The sequence below is a fragment of the Nannobrachium achirus genome (assembly GCF_963921795.1).
Source record: "Nannobrachium achirus genome assembly, chromosome: 22".
Classification (NCBI taxonomy): domain Eukaryota; kingdom Metazoa; phylum Chordata; class Actinopteri; order Myctophiformes; family Myctophidae; genus Nannobrachium; species Nannobrachium achirus.
In genome coordinates, this window is record NC_137829.1 from 35,470,239 (window position 1) to 35,488,620 (window position 18,382).

The 18,382-nt window shown below is 41.7% G+C and overlaps 1 protein-coding gene across 2 annotated transcripts in view; it reads right to left on the bottom strand.

Moving 5' to 3' along the window:
* The window catches only part of LOC308307282 (high affinity cGMP-specific 3',5'-cyclic phosphodiesterase 9A-like), a 58,481-nt gene extending 44,895 nt beyond the window's left edge, over nt 1–13,586 (bottom strand). For both annotated transcript variants that reach the window (XM_080752466.1, XM_080752465.1), the window contains exons 1-3: nt 13,428–13,586; nt 775–845; nt 1–47 (exon numbers count right to left, since the gene is read on the bottom strand). The exon at nt 1–47 is cut by the window's left edge and continues 31 nt beyond it. In XM_080752466.1, coding sequence (XP_080608592.1) covers nt 1–47; nt 775–845; nt 13,428–13,490 — 181 coding nt within the window. In that variant the 5' untranslated portion in view covers nt 13,491–13,586. The remainder of the gene's footprint in view (nt 48–774; nt 846–13,427) is intronic.
* Nucleotides 13,587–18,382: the final 4,796 nt, after the last annotated feature.

Below are 18,382 nucleotides of genomic sequence, written 5' to 3' on the forward strand. Positions count from 1 at the left end.
TGGACACCATGGCTCCCGAGGAGTCGAGCAGGGAGAGATTTGTGTTCCTGTCCAGGCAGGAAATGATGGTCAGTCCACAACACCATACAGGATGCAACAGAATACACTGTGATGACACACTGTCAAGAGCACCGCACTAGGGATGGGACGATACGCGATATTATCATATAGCTTCATGCACTGGGATCAGTTCACCTTTTATTTGCCGAGCTGCATATCCGGTACCACTTAAACCCTAATTGGTAAAAGGCACTTATAATATACGTACTTGATACAGTTTTTTTCACTCTACGGTATGTCAAATGTCTTTGCCAAAAAATAGCAGATCTACAAGCTCACATGCAACGCGCCGCAACGAGTCGCAATGTGAAGGATACAACGTGTCGCAATGTGAGGGATATTTTGATTATCGCGATAATATTGTAAATCACGATTTCTTTGGTCACAATAATCGTGATATGACATTGTCATATCGTCCAATCACTACACCGCACAGAAAGACACAAGAAGGGAGCATGGCTTTGAAATGTGGCCGTCAAAAGGACATGTGCACACTGGAGGGTGGGCTGGAGAACTATTGAATCCAACTGATGTCTATCTGATAAAATATACATGACTACATCTGTTATGATTTTCTTTAAACCTTAAAGAAACACAGCACTTTCCTGAGATATTATTGGCTGAGGACTGAGTGTGTGAGCGTGAGTGTGTGCGTGCGTGTGTGAGTGCGTGCGTGCGTGCGTGCGTGCGTGCGTGCGTGCGTGCGTGTGTTACCTTGGGAGGTTCAGAGCAGTACAGAACAGCTCCTTTATGTCACATGGACTACAGAACCTGCTAAACACCACCTGAGGGGACACACATGCACACGCACGTGTGTGCACACACACACACACACACACACACACACACACACACACACACACACATACAATTACTTTAATGCAGTGCTTCTCAAACTTTTTCATGTTGAGGACCCCCAAATTGACACTTATTAGCCCACGGACCCCCATTTGAAAAGATATGCAAGGGACCCTCATATTAGAGAAGATTTTAGGGCTGTGTATGAGTACCATGAGTGCGAGACGATCACAAGAACTTGGAGACGATGCGTTCTCATGTAATCTCATTTCCTGTTTGTGTCTGGAGCGACGCTGATTTGGGCTGTTTGATCAAGGCCATTTGAGCTTAAACGTGTCCAATACGTCCATTGTTGTTGGTCTCAGTGAGGCACATGAAATTGTTAAAGGACATTTTCATGTGCCTGCTGGCTTGTTTCTCTTTTGGTTTGGCCGTGCACCTAAAGCCTCTTCAGTTTGAGAGGGAGACGGAGGTAGAACCTACAGTCACTCGCTTAGTCGCTTCACAATAATAATAATATCGCTATCCGACTAAAGTACTGATAACACGCCTACAAGAACATGGGTACCACACAAAAATGAACTATTTGGGTTTTATACAAGAAAGAAAATTCAATTATTTTTTTATTAAATTATATGAAATAAATAAACATGTGTAAAGTAACAAAATGAGTCATAGTGCAATAACATCGGAAACTAGCTCAATCCTACAAAGAAGTAAATACCCAAATATAATTGTCAATATTTGTTTACTTAAGAACTTTTATATACTGGAAGACAAGACAAGGCTTAAACTTTGGAGATGAATGACATCATAGTACTGACGTCATAAATAACTGACATCATAGACTAGTGGCCACATGACGTCCGAGAGATCCATTATGGACACCACACCGCAAGACTAGCACTGCGTTGCTCTGTCAGGAGTAGTGTGGATGCTATGCATGCCAGTCTGTCATGGATGTGGGTGGATGAGAGACTGGCATGCAGCCTTATTCTGTTTTTAAATAATGTGTATTCCTCACAGAAACCATTCAGTTTGTTTTTACAAGTACTACCTGTAAATATAAGACATAGTTACAATACTAGACAGGCACTAAATGGTCACCTTACTTTACCTGCGCCCCAAACCAATGCACTTAAGAAATACATGTGGTTTCAAAAGGAAGCTTAAAGGGGAGTTTCGGTCAAAAACGACTTTCCTACCTTTGAAATGATGATCCAGGAAGGCTCTGGGCTGATCCGGGTGTTGTTTTACCCAAAGCAGCATTTTGTTCATTTTTCGATTTTCTCCCCTGCACCCCACGGCTCCAAAACGGCACCTTTAGGGTCGTACCGTAATCCGGTTATTATTCTCGCTCAAAATTCACTTTTCTCGCTCGGTCTCAGTCCCTCATACTGTAGTTAGCATATCCGAGCTACATCAGCTCCTGGTCGCCGCCATGTTTGTTTACTTCAAGCTCAACTCTGAACTCTCAGCCCAGGAGAGAAACACTGGGAAATCCCTAACCCGTTGGGAAACGCGCGTTCACGAGCTGCTGCTGCTGCTGCTGCTGCTGCTCTCACAGCTCCACCTCCCTCCCCCCACAGCCTGTTACCTGTTGAGGCAGACAAGAGGCTACACCATACATCACTCTGCAGACTTTGTCGACATAGTTACATCTTTTTTCTTTAGCTAAGAGCATTTTTGTGTTTTATTGTTCGTTGCGCGTCGGGGAGTCACGCGATACAAAACGGGATTTCCCAGTGTTCTCTCCTGGGCTGAGAGTTCAGAGTTGAGCTTGAAGTAAACAAACATGGCGGCGACCAGGAGCTGATGTAGGTCGGATATGCTAACTACAGTATGAGGGACTGAGACCGAGCGAGAAAAGTGAATTTTGAGCGAGAATAATAACCGGATTACAGTACGACCCTAAAGGTGCCGTTTTGGAGCCGTGGGGTGCAGGGGAGAAAATCGAAAAATGAACAAAATGCTGCTTTGGGTAAAACAACACCCGGATCAGCCCAGAGCCTTCCTGGATCATCATTTCAAAGGTAGGAAAGTCGTTTTTGACCGAAACTCCCCTTTAAGTCAGCAATAATAAAAAAGGAAATTATTTTGGGTTAGGTTTTTGGCATTTTTGGAAAGACAAACCTGTTTTATTTTTTCAATGCTTAATGTAAATTTTATTTTCTAAGTTTATGTTTTGTCTGTAACATTGATGATGTTTTTTGGTATGCGGTCAGGCTTAGGCCTGGCTCAGGGAGGAGGACGCCCTTGCCATGTAAGAGTCCATCATGGAAAGGCTGTATATGATTTAATATAATACTGTATTGCATTTTATTTTCTTTGTATTGTGATGTTTTATGCTTGGACCCCAGGAAGAATAGTCTCCACTACGGTGTAGACTAATGGGGATCCTTAATAAACTAATAATAAACGAATAAACCACACTGTCTTGTTGCGACCGTAGGTTCGCAGTTAACTATGGAAACCGGTACATCTTGTCCACGTATCTCTGTCTGTCTGTCTGTCTGTCTGTCTGTCTGTCTGTCTGTCTGTCTGTCTGTCTGTCTGTATGTCACGACTGACACTGTGGTTCCCCTGACACATCACTGTGACATCACAGGTGACATCACAGTCAGATACTCAGAGCAGGGATCTCCATATACTGTATGGGCATAAACAGGCAACATCACAGTGGTGTGGCTGGTTCAGACAGGGATCTCCATGTATGGGCATAAAATGGATTGTATGTTGTGATGTCAAGGGAACCACTATAACAGAATCCCTTTTATGTCCATATATGGAGATCCCTGATGTCATCAATATTAAGCCCATATCTAACAGGACTTCATATGGAAATGCCCATATATGGAGGAAGACAGCCCATATCTGTGTGGCTGGTTCAGACAGGGATCTCCATGTATGGGCATGAAAAGGATTGTATGTATGATGTCAGGTGTGATAGACGTCATAGGATTTTCACATAACGAATAACTGAGTAAGCATGTTAGGGGTCTCACAGCATATCTCCATATACAGTACATGGATCTCCATATATGGGTAACTGGTCCGATATACATCACTGGACAGACGGCCAAGACATGGCGCAACCTCGCGAGGTCGCATGTCACCCTGAGGCGCTCTTACTTTTATTTTTAAGGACTATATGCAAGGGCTGTATACAGGCAGGATTCCAAACAGCCCTACTACATGTACAATACAATACAACTGAATATACTGTATCATCCCCTTCTCCAGTACATTTGTTGTGAGTATAAACCAGCGAGCCCCTGGGGAATAACTTGCACCCGCCAACTGGCAGGACTCCCACACCCAAAGAGCTTTCCCTCTGATTAAAATTATGCAAATGCCACTCCGACGTGCACAGTGGGCTGTAAATATGTATTTTATTCTTTCACCCTTCTCCCTGGCGGCCCGGGCGTCAAGGTCGAAGCCTTGTCTTCAAACGTGATCAGTCAGTCACTCGTCGCCCCTTGCATTGTCCCCCCCGTGTCAGCTGCAGCCCGTGAAGACTGATGAACCAGATAGATAAGGCTGAACTATACGACTTACAGTCAAACGGCGACAGAAGAAAACAAATAAAAATGACGCAAGGACAACAAAACTAGGGTCAGAAATGCAGACAGAGTTTAGTGCAGGAGACCCAGTTTCTGGTGAATGAATTACCGTTGCACGTGAGTTCTGTGTCCTCGTGAGAAATGCCACGGACAAATCTGAATGACTGTGTAGTTTGGTTGTAAGTAATGTTGATACTGATACTCTCCAAGAGAGAGTTGTATATAGTTCTACACATTGAAATACAGGCCTTCTTGGGTCCATTGACAGAGATAATATGTAATAGATAGATGGAACACAGTACTATTGCTGGATGGATAGCTCTACAAGGGCCACCAACAGAGGGGGGACTTCAGCTGTCGTTACCACCATGCAAAGAAAGAGAGATGAAAGGAAGAGGGGTAGACATGAGAGGGGGGAGATGGACAAAGGTCAGGAAGCACTTTGAACAACATTCTCACCCGCAGACGAGATGGTGAGAGGGAGAGAGAGACAGACAGACACACAGAGAGAGAGAGAGAGACACACACACACACACACACGCACGCACGCACGCACGCACGCACGCACGCACGCACGCACGCACGCACGCACACACACACACACACACACACACACACACACACACACACACACACACACACACACACACACACACACACACACACACACACACACACGGCCAGTTGAGTTTCGTAGGAACACACAGTCAAGTCGGATGCCCAACGAAGGATTCATCCCCTAGTCTCCGTGGTGGTGGGAAGGAAGTTCTCCTACCTCTGCTACCCTATTCTGGACATGTCATAGGCGAATATTCTGCAAACAATAGGCGAACATTTGACGAAAATAGCAAATGTACAAGCTCACAATGGGCCCCGTTGAAACGTGTTGTGAGCTTGTAGATCGGCTACTTCCAGCGAAGAGACACAACCCCCCCACGTTTTTGAATGATGGTGAGGCATCATCATTTTGTTCGGGCCTCATCGTGTCTGCTTACAAAGACAAATGTCACGTGGGGAAAACAAGCTACTTGGAAATTAATTCACACCATTGCGTAATGACACGTTGGCGTAGCATACTTCAAACGCATTGTTAGCCAGTATCACCGACAGACAGCACTTAGAGGGTACTAGACCTGCAACATGTCAGCTCAGGGCCGAGAGAGTGGCTTTGAGAAACATGTGCAGGCTCTAATGGTCACGTGTGCGCACATCTGCCACCCACGGTGTATCCCGATCGTTTGTGTGCATATTTGTGCCGCTGCATGCGTGTTTGTTTGGGTTTTCCTGCGGGCATTGTGTGTACAGTAGGCAGTGGTGGAAAAAGTACTCCCATTTTCTACTTAAGTAAAAGTATCAATACTGCATCGTAGAAGTACTCTGTTACAAGTAGAAGATCAGAATTCAAAATTTACTTGAGTAAAAAGTATAAAAGTATTGGTATTAAAATGTACTTCAAGTACTAAAAGTAAACGTACAAAATGTTTGAAAATAGCAGATCTGTAAGCTCACAACGTGTCGCATTGCGACACGTTGTGAGCTTGTAGATCTGCTATTTTCAAATAGCCAAGTTATAAAATAGGGCTAAAGTGGGTTCATGTGTGTTTTATAATATTATAATTTAGATCTGCAAAATAACTAGTAACTAACGTTTTCAAATAAATGTAGTGGAGTAAAAGTACAATATTTGGATCCCAGATGTAGTGGAGTAGACGTAAAAGTATTGGAAATTGGAAATACTGAAGTAAAGTACAAATATTATATAATATATGATCCAAAAATAGTATAAGAAAACACTGCATCACACACCATGATGACGGCTGTCATCTGCCGCGCAACACGCCTAGCAAACACCTACTGTAGGACAACACAATGCAGCCACTGTGGCAGCTTTATTATCGTTGTTGTCGGGTGGAAACCTTGTATGTTATTTAAGAAACTATTTTAAATAGTGGAAATAGCCAATCTACAAGCACACAACGCCTCTCGATGCGAGGCGTTGTGTGCTTGTAGATCTGCTATTTTCACTAGTTCTTTGCGACAGTCTTGTATTGAGGCGGTGTGTGCTTGTAGATCTGCTATTTTCACTAGTTCTGTGCGACAGCTGTGTGCTTGTAGATCTGCTATTTTCAGTAGTTCTGTGCGACAGTCTTTATGATGAAGCAGGGCTTTACTTTACGAAGAAATGTACAGATTTGAAACTTGGAGATACGAGGTTTCTGCCCGACAGTGACGATATGTGTTATCTCAACTGGTGTGTGATCTACACACAGTGGTCTGGGATGATGATGCTTAATGTCTCTTGTGTTATGTAGATGAGGCTGCCACCCATGAAACACACTTAGTTTAGATAGCAGAGAGAGAAAGGTAGCCAAGAGAGACACTCAACTAACAATGTGATGTCCTTGACCAGTGGTGTAAAATAACTATGACCATGTACTCAAGTATGCTGTACTTAAGTAGAATATTTATGTACTTTTACTGTACTGGAGTATTGCCAATGTTCTATACTTCTACTTCTACTCAACTACATCTCAGAGGCAGATATTGTACTTTTACTCCACTACAATTATTTGAAAACTTTAGTTACTACTTAAAGTTACTTTGTAGATATTGATTATAATTATTACAAAATATACAATACTGTACATGTATGATGCTCAATGGTATCTGACATAAGCATCATGTCCATGTCCCAATGTTTCCATCAGATTATCCAATACAAGCAAGTGGGATGGAACGTTATGAAGATTTCATATCACGATTATTGTGACAAAAGAAATTGCGATTTACGATATTATTGCAATAATCAAAACCCACTATCCTGGAACATTTGCCAAAAAATAGCGGATACAAGCTCACAACGCGTTTAGTGAAAAAAAGACTGTATCAAGTACATTTATTATAAGTTCCTTTTATCAATTATAGAGGGTTTAAGTGGTACCAGATACGGGATATGCAGCATGGCAAATAAAAGGTGAATTGATCCCAGTGCATGACGGAGGACGATATCACGATAAATTAAATCTACACGATACAATTATCGTGAATGTTTTTTTATCACGATAAACGATAATATCGCGTATCGTCCCATCCCTAACAAGCAATTCATTTGAATACACCGACACCTATATCGCCACAATCCATCCCCCGACTGCATCACCTGACCATCACGTGACACACACACGTGCTGTACACATTTGCATGTCATGAGTGGTTTTCTTTGTGAACCACATAAAACAGAAAATGTTATTGTATGTGGAAATGCTACGTTCAAAATAATCTATTGTCTAAGGGCCCAGTGGGGACAACAGAGCATGTAAAGCAGATGATCTGATTAACAAAAAGGCTCAGATAATGACATTGTTTGAAATCACGAAGCTGTCACTTCACCTGTTTGTGTACAAATGCACACGCATGCATGCACGCACGCACGCACGCACACACGCACACACGCACACACACACACACACACACACACACACACACACACACACACACACACACACACACACACACACACACACCAGGCAGTCAAACCAGTCATTATAAACCAATTGATACCGTCTTGAATTTGCTTGTAAAAGCACTAAAGCAGAGAGTAAATGCGGCAGTGAGAGATACAGTATGCGAGAGAAATTACACTTGGCAGAGCAACAGCCAGTTTACCAACTATAATTTTGTGTGGTGTTGAATTTTAATTTATGGTTGCACAATTACCCACAACAAAATCAAATGCCAGCGCTGATTGCAGAAATTACCAAACAACAAGGAGCTGCTATCATTTCATCATTTCAAAATAAATTGCAGATGCACCTTTCGATCACTTCGTTATTGTCATTTTAAACTATATCACAGTCTAATTGAAAGGGTACCGGTCTACCGCACAGCCTGTGTTGGTTTCTAATCATATAGCATGGACAGGGATTATTCCAGTGGTGGAAAGTAACTAAGCAGATTTACATTTAGTACTGTACTTAAAGGGTTATTTCACTTTTTTAAAGAATTTGGGTATTTTTATCGTCTACTCAGGCTTTTGGGAGCACCTCGGAGAGTTTTTAAGTTGCTCGATTCAGAATTTATTTGATATTCATTTTATCAGACACACCCCCTTCCTATACAAACCAAAACTGTCTGTTTTAATTTAGTTAATTTAAAAATGTCTTATTAATACAAAACCCATATTCTATACTTCAGTACTAGTAGACCCCTCAGGGCGACATGCGGCCTCACCCTAAACGGCCATGTCTTGGCCGTCTGTCCAGTGATGTATATCAGACCAGTTACCCATATATGGAGATCCATGTACTGTATATGGAGATATACTGTGAGACCCCAAACATGCATGCTTACTCAGTTATTCGTTATGTGAAAATCCTATGACGTCTATCACATCTGACATCATACATACAATCCCTTTCACGCCCATACATGGAGATCCCTGTCTGAACCAGCCACACAGATATGGGCTGTCTTCCTCCATATATGGGCATTCCCATATGAAGTCCTGTTAGATATGGGCTTTATATTGATGACATCAGGGATCTCCATATATGGGCATAAAAGGGATTCTGTTAGAGTGGTTCCCATGACATCACAACATACAATACTTTATGCCCAGACATGGAGATCCCTGTCTGAACCAGCCACACCACTGTGATGTCACCTGCTTATGCCCATACATGTATATGGAGATCCCTGCTCTGAGTATCTGACCGTGATGTCACCTGTGATGTCACAATGATGTGACAGGGGAACCACAGTATCAGGCGTTATCCCTGCTCTGAGCCTGTGATGTCACAGTGATGTGACAGGGGAACCACAGTATCAGGCGTTATCCCTGCTCTGAGCCTGTGATGTCACAGTGATGTGTCAGGGGAACCACAGTGTCAGGCATGACATACATACAGACAGACAGACAGACAGACAGACAGAGATACGTGGACAAGATGTGCCGGTTTCCATAGTTAACCGCGAACCTATGGTCGCAACAAGCTCACAATGCTTCGCATGACTCATATCGCATTTGAAATAGGCCTATCTTAAAAAAAAGAAAATTGTGTATGAGTACTTTTACTTTTGGTACTTTAAGTAGGCTATGTTTTGAAGCCAACCTTTTTTTTACGTTTTACTCAAGTACAATTCTGAATACAGGACGTTTACTTGTAATAGAATATTTCTACTTTGAGGTATCGCAATTTTTACTTCTTCCACCACTGGATTATTGTGCAGAGTCTGCACAGAGTATCTATGTGTACTTCAAGTGGGAGAATAGTAGGAAGGCCAATCAACTCTGGTGATAAGTCATCTCTGCAAGCCAGGGAATGGGTGTGACAACTAGCATCAAGAGGGAGAGTGACAGAGAGAGAGAGAGAGAGAGGGGGAGACAGACTTGCAGGAGAGGGAATGAGTTTTAGAGATGTGAATTAGAAAGGCAAAGAGTGTGAGAGAGGCCAGAGTAATAAAATATGATCCACAGACAAACAGCATCAGAAATAGAGATATCGGTATGTCCGATTTATCGTCATTATTTGACCTTTTTTGTCGAAATCGGTAATGGTAATTATGTGACCGATACGTATGTCCAACTCATTATAGTTGAAAACTTTCAAACATTTTCAAAGATATAGCATTGTCTAGTAGTACCAGGGCAGGGGTGTTCAACAGGGGGTCCGGGACTCCTAAGGGGTCCTCAGAGTTACTACAGGGGGTCCTCCAAATCTTTGTGTGATAGAAGTTTTTTTTCCCCTTTTCTTTGATATTAACCACTTGAACCCTAACGTCCATATTCTGATAACTTCAGCCAAAAATAGCAGATCTACAAGCTCACAACGCCTCGCGCTGCGAGGCGTTGTGAGCTTGTAGATCGTCTATTTTCGGCAAAGAGGTTTGGTGTAGAGGGGGAAAAGAGCAGCCTAAGTAGCCTACAGAGTTAAAGGTCAAGTTTATTATGTATTGAGTTAAAGTGGTTAAATATCTGAAAACACAAATTGACATGAATCCAACATACATTGATAATTGTGCTGTCAAACAATGAAACTATATGGAATCTATGAACAGGTTGTGGGGGTCCCTGCTTCATCTCTCTCTCAGCTAAGGGGTCCTTGGCCTGAAAACGTTGAAGACCCCTGTAGTAGGGGGATAAGAGGAACGAAGAAGCTGGTTGCACACAGTGTGACTAAACTACACTGAGAGAAGAAAGAACTGGCTTGAATGGACAATATACAATACACAGTGAAATCCTCAGTATCACTTTATCCCTCTGTAATCCTGAAAGTGTGCAAATGGAACCAAAACGGACCATCTGAACGGTTACAGATCCATTTGGATAGGCCTATACACTGCATAAATATCCAATGCATACTGAATGAGTATGCAGTGTATTGCGGTGCACAAACGTGCTGTTGAGACAGACATTAATATCCTTGCAGTATGGACTGTAGATGAACTCCATAAAAGGCAAAGGTGCTGGAGGGGAATGCAATAAATACAAAGCACAGTGGAGGCATAAACCTGGTTATATGGTCCGTTTATGACCGTGGCCATCTACTGCACAGGGTGTTAGTGTAAACAAAGCTCTGGATGGGGATCTAGGCACTGTTTGAAGACTGTAATGGACATGAAGAGCAGGGTACAACTAACTGCCGTATTACTCATTACCGGACACTCTGTGTAATTATGCACGCTGAATCATTGGGGATTGCAGCGTGACGGTTGAATGTGCGTGGGATATAAGGACTAGGAGCATACAAGGCTGCAGAATTAATTTTTCATAACTTTTTGAGGGTGTTGCCTTCACAGTTAAAAGCCATAGAACTATGTCATATCAATAATATCAATACCATATCAATTAGAAACAGTCAAGATGTTAACATCATCAGATGCACAAAGGGCAATAGTCTATAGCTTAATCATTAATTATTGTGAATAATAATCATGATCGTTATCTGGCATACTTTTTGGTGCTTCTGCTGTGTGAGACCAGACCAGGTTTAATCTCTGTTTCATTCTCAAAGGAGTCAAATTAAACAAGGCTATAATGCTTATTGCGACCGTAGGTCGCATTTACTACCAAAACCTCCACCGGCTATCTGTGAGTGAGTCAGTGAGTCCGTCACACTTCACACGTCACACTTTTTCCTGCTTATATCTCCGCACCCGTTGACCCGATCCAATGCCAAATTTTGCACACACACTCCTTGACTGCCAAACTACAACCTCCAAGGACCCCCGGAGCCCCAGGGACCCCCAGGTCCCTGGGGGACCCCAGATGTAAAAAATGACCAAATGTGCAAAAATGACCAAATGACCACCCCAACAGGGCTGCTCGCGGGGAATTCCCAGGGACCACCGACTCCTGGTGCTCCAGAACGGATGCAAAAGTGGTGGCGCCCCCAGTGGAGGACCCCCTGCCACTGCAGCGCACATAAAATGCCGTAACTCGGGCTAGGAGCGTCCGGGAGAGCCGGGGCCGGTACCTATTCGTCCGCCAAGGCAACGCGGAGACCCCACCCCTCATTTCTCACATGGCCCTATTCTAGCGCCACCTTCAGGCCGATTTTTAAAACACATTTTTGGACACTGCTCCTACAGTTTTTGCCCTAAAATCACGAATATCACTACACAGCATGTCTACACTCATGTCATCAACATGGATCAGGAAGATTTTGGAAAAACAAATTTTTGCCCTATTTGTGGAGATAAGCCACCTACGGTCGCTTATCTCCCGATTAGGGAGTCTTACTGGTCTTATTCCTTTTTGTTGTACTGCTGTTTTATTGTAATATTCTGATCTTATTCTATGTTTTTTTATATTCTTTTTTCAATATGTAATGAGTTTTATTTTATATCTTTCATTACATTTGTCTGATTAGATTTGTATTTGATGCACTACTATTATGCCTGTCTTATGCATTTGACTTATAGCTCAGTATACACTCAAAATCCAGAGTGCAAATTTAATGTGAAAGTATACAAATGGAACCATTTGTAACACAAACTGATAAATGATTACTGAGGAAGGGTCACAAGATGCCTGAATGTATCAGCATTATCAATATCCTTTTACAAAAAGCAGGAATATGTATAGCCAAGTCAATAAATAGACCTATCAAGAATTTAAATTAGTTATTCAACAATTGAATGTTGCAGAATGGATATTTGTGTAACCTTTTCCATTAAGTTATCTTTGACAAAATTGAATGTTTGCAGAAACATGGAGGTAAATCTGAAACATTAAAGTGTGCCACAAAACGTTGCCACACAGTAGACATACTGTCAAATCTGCAACCAGTGAAAGTAGTTCTTGTGACACACTGTGTAAAGGTCACCAGCTGCCAAATAATTAGAAATAATTTGCATAAAGTTTCATTGCTGTCACTGTTAATTCTCCACCACCTGGGTTATTGTTCAACCCATGATCCTCCTCTACTAGCCACCCACAGGGAACAACAAGTTTTTTTTAAACTTTTTAATAAACATTGTGCTTTTTGGATATCTGTCACAAATTCACCAGCAAAGTCGGTCCCCCTCTCTCTAGAAAGAAAAAGAAAACCACCATGTAGCCTAATTAAGTGCATTGCTGTTGAATACAATTGTTTACTGTGTAGAATGATTCGTAATATACCATGATTATCATGTTAGTTATACCAATATACCATGCATGTATACGACGAAACTCATCTTTAGCCTACATGATTCGTTAAAGAGGGTGGCATCTCAAGTGCGGATTCGTTCAAAGTTATTTGTCAACAAAAAAAACTACATCTTCACTCTAAAATAAAATAAAAAATATAAATAATAATAACGACCAATCGTATGCTAAATTAATTTGTAATGAAGATCCCAAATATTTAGAGCCAGTCAAGTGTAGGTCTAGGCTACAGTGAAATACTCAGGGTTAATTGGATTTGATCCATAATGGATCAAATCTAATTAACACTAAGGATTCTACTGTGTATTTGCAATATTGCAACAGCATGAATTTGAATCATGTGTTGGTAGGCTTACCTTCTGAGTTCTGCCGTCCACATCCAGGTAAATCACTCGGTAGGAGGACGAAGCGGTGCCCATATCTCCTCCTCCCCGCTGGGACCCACCAGAGTCTCTGTGCCCGTCACCAGCCAGCAGCACTGTAGCCTCCGCGCTCCGTGCGTCACACGCTGTCCTCCCCTGTCTGTCTGTCTGTCTGTCTGTCTGTCTGTCTGTCTGTCTGTCTGTCTGTCTGTCTGTCTGTCTGTCTGTCTGTCTGTCTGTCTGTCCCCACTGTGTCCCGGAGCGGAGCCTCCTTCTCCAGTAATAAGACCAATGGGTTTAATGGAAGTCAGTGTGACAACCAAACATCTCTCTCTCTCTCTCTCTCTCTCTCTCTCTCTCTCTCTCTCTCTCCTTCTCTCTCTCCTTCTCGCTCTCACTCTCCCTCTCTCTCTCTCTCTCCCTCTCTCTCTCTGATTCTCTCTCTCTCTCTCTCCCTCTCTCTCTCTGATTCTCTCTCTCTGATTCTCTCTCTCTGATTCTCTCTCTCTCTCTCATTAAGATCTATGTGTTTCATCTCATAAACCTTATTATCCACTCCAGAGCTCTCTCTCTCTCTCTCTCTCTCTCTCTCTCGCTCTCTGCTCCCTCGACCAGTGGCGTCAATTCGGCAAAAGCTAAGGTATGGCAACATGACTGGTGTCAGACACCAGTCATGTTAGCAACAGGCACGATGAAAAGTCAATTTTGTCATTTCCCCCTGTAGCCAAGGTATGCCATTGGCAGCTGCCATAGCTTACCATACCCAATTGACGCCTCTGTCCTCGACCCTCCCACTCACCCTTTCTTCTCCACGAATTGAGCGCTCGCGCGCGCGCGCACGCAGGCACGTAGATTGCGAGGGAGGAGGAGAGCTCAATTAATTATATTCCATGGCATTTGCACAACAGTGCCGCTTGCCGAAAAGACAAAGGTATAGCTTGCTACACAGTTGTAAGAACAACAGAGTACTGAGGCTAGTAGGTAACTTTCTCTCGTCATCAGGGATTCCACATGCTGCCTACAATTAAGCTACAATGGTTCTCATACATTTTAATGTCAAGGACCCCCGCATGGCCCCCATTTTACAATTTAGGCCGGACAACCATCTGAAAAGATAGGCTACTGCTCCAAAGACACACGAGAAGATTTGGGGGGTTAAAGCATTGTAGGCTATATTCTCAATGACTGGATAGGCCTACAAAGGACCCCAATGCAAACAAGCCATAGTGCTTTATTGGGTATTATAGCTACTTTAAATCCTATTTAGTAGGCTAGACCTTGTATCCTAATACTGATTGATTGATTGATTGATTGATTGATTGATTGAAGACTTTATTAGAAGTTTGCATAGGAAAAGGTGCAGTTTCATGACGGTACTGTTCACTGGTACAAGGTCTACTAAAAGGAGATCCTAGAAAAGACTAAGCTTATTTTCATAGGAAACCATTGAAGTATATAAACTAGTCATGTATTCCTATGCAAACGGCTAATAAAGTATTAATTTCAATCAATTATTCAAACAAACATACATAGGATTAAAGTGGTTAAACTGTTCATTTCGCTGGGGACCCAAGGACTATGAGATTGAGAACCATTGATAAATTGATTGATTGAAGTATTTATTTATTAGTTTGCATAGGGAAGGTTCCAGTTTCATCATTCAACACATTATACTATGCATAAACACTTTATGAACTCACTAATTCACATTTAGTTGACAATGAATTAGAGGATAATATGTAGGAAAGCAGGTTAAAGAGCTATATATATATCTGGTGCCTGATAATATATAGATATTGGCCTGCTATCAATCAAAGCACAGATAACGTTAGGCTATTTTAGATGAGTCACCGAAATACTCAACTGGAATTGCAATAAATCAATCCAAATTAGACTTAGGGCTCCTCTTAGAAGGCATAATTCACAATATCAAGTAATGAGACAGCTTTGCTTTGATGAAATAGAACAGTGCAGTGTATTTAGATTTTACTATGTGTGTTTATGTGGCAGTGGTGGAGAGAATGGGTTGATGAAATTACATTAAATATTTGCGTGACTAGGTGTAGGCTAAGCTTGCTTGGCCTTTATGAAGACAATTCTTATAACTCAAAAGTTAACATTCTTCTGCTGAACTAATCCACTGTGTTTGGATTCGTTTGTGCATGTTTGCTATACCTACAAGCAAAGCGGGAAACCATTACCAGCTATCAGCCTATATGTATTTAACTGTATACATTGTCGACCGATATCCCACAGGTGTCAATACCAGGCCCCTACTCATTCCCTTCAATAACCAAATTTCTTTGAAAATTGAAATCTACCATGATTGTATATCTTTCCGGTTTGACCACACTCAGCATCAGGTACTGAAAGTGAAGACAAGACAACGCCGGGTTGAAATGAGTAAAGTCATTATTATATTGATATTCTTTATTTTAGGGATTTTACTCTATGGGGGTGAGAGAGAGAAACAGGGCCAACCAGATACAGAGAGTGTGTTTATGTCAGTGTGTCAATGAAACAGACAGAGTGGCAGTTTGTGTGTGTTCCCTCGCCTCTGCCTGTGTCACTGAGTGGCTTCTAGCCTGTCAGGAGGGCACCATTTCAAAGTGACACCTGCCATCTCCAGCTGAGCCTGAAGGCCCCTCAGTGTCCTTAATTAGACCACTGCTCAAGGAGCCATCAAAAACACAACGCTCAAATACTTACCTGAAGAAAACAAACTTGACACTAAGAAGAAATAAATAAAAGACATGTCAAAGCTATGCTTCAAACCAGTGTTTTGAAATGTCATGGTCTCCCCATAACTCTGACAAAGTGGAACAAAATGGAACCAAATCGTTTGATTCCATTTGTACACTGTCAGTTACAGACTTGTATGGGTCATTTTAGACCCCCCCTAAAGGAACCCACAGTCCCTGGAATCCACTTTGAGAACCACTGCTTTAAACCTCAATACTTTGCAAAAGGAGCTTACAGAACCCAAACTACAAAGTCGGGCAGTATTTAGTATTTTTTATTATTTTTTATTATGTGTTTTTTTTTTTTTTTTACAAATCACTGTCCAGTAAATATACAGTAAATATACAAACATTAAAAGGCACACAAAGTTTCAAGTACAAGGTCTACCACGGACACGTGACATTAAATATACATTGTGAATCTACGCCTCCACCAAATATGTTCTCGTACTTGGAGAACGCGGTATAGCCCGAGTTATACTTGGCTGCGTGACGTGTCGCACGCCCGAAAATAGCATGTACAAGCTCTGTGTGACGCGCTGTGAACTTGTAGATCGTCTATTTGTGGTGTGCGACATCACCGTGCACCAAGTATAAATTGACCTTATGGAGAGTTGCCTCAATGCTACCAAAAAGGTACAATGTGAATTATGGTACAAAATCTGATCAGGCAATTTGGTGTTCTGTAGATTTTACTTCCTAGACGGAATATAGTAAATAAATAAATTTAACATAGTCCATAAATATGACAAAATTGAGAAAACCTAAACAATAAAAACAAGGTGCACATCACTCATTTTAACCAATATGTTATTCCCAAGGTCCTAATGTTAATATGGACATGTACTGTACAACCTTTTTCCCAAAGCTGGTTTGATCCATTTGTAATCAAACGGACATGTAAGGAACCAATTGGTTACATCTGTACACTCTTTGAGTCAAATCAGCTTTGGGAAACAGGTTGTCTATGCTATTTGTATACTCTCAAAGTTAAACAAACAGGAGACGTACGGACATGGAGAACCTGCATGTTTTCCAAAGCTGGTTTGTATCAAGAGTTCTCTCTGGTTTTTAGCTTTGGGTAGAGAAGCCTACTAGCTAACTATAACAATATGATTGTATGAATAACAATAATCTCTTTTAAAAAGATTAAGACACTACAGCTGATCAATTTAAAGTGAACTTTGGTAGAACCTCGGCTTGGTCGTATAGCTTCCTGGGTATGAGATACGCCCATATATTGACCATCATGTTCATCTGTTGCTTCTGTGTTCTGTGAACGAGGAACACAATACAGTAGTAGCACTTCTCTCCGTCTCCATTCACTCAGTTGTCTGTTGTATTCACTCGTCATTGTGTGGTTAAACAGGTCGCATGTAAGCAAATGTGAACAAAGTGGTTTCCAAGTGTATTTAAAAAAATATAAACAAGTCCTGCTGCTTAAAAAGAATATACTATATAATAATCTACCCGTAGAGCAGAAAACTGGGACACTAGTAGCATCCTGAATGTAACGACAGTATGAAACTAGTAAGCACGTTTGTATAATTTGGGAAGCACCATCACACGGGCAGCAGAAGCAGCACAGAAACCGTGAAAAGGATCAACAAAGTATTCACCAAGATGTCGACCAGTGGTTTTCACACTTGTCGAAATCTCAAGGCACACCTGTATTTGCGAGAAAAAAAAGCCAATCCACAACCTTGCAACACATTGTGAGCTTGTAGATCTGCTTTGTCATACAACAAAGCATAAATCAGGCTAAAAATGGTTTGTGCTGAGATTTTCTTTCCATAACATTCTAATGTATGCCCTGTTGTATGGTGGCGTTGCATCGTAAAAATAGATGATCTACAAGCTGATGTGTTGTGAGCTTATGGCTGCCAAGGAGATACTGTACACTCCTATTGGTAGACTACTTATTGTTCACATTTTTTTATCTGCTAAAAGTGTGTTTTTGAGTACGGTTTTGCCATGCAATGAGGGAATGGAGAAAGGAATATAATTCCTCGCTCACAGAGCACAGATGCAAGAGAGAGATGATGATTGACATTAAATTGACTTAAATTGACCAAAGTTCACTTAACATTGCACTGTATAAATATCCACATAACAATGTTAATGGTTGACAACTTTACATTCATAACATCCAAAACCCTCCCCAAATCCCCAAGATCCCCTGCTGCACATACAGGAACAAGGACACAG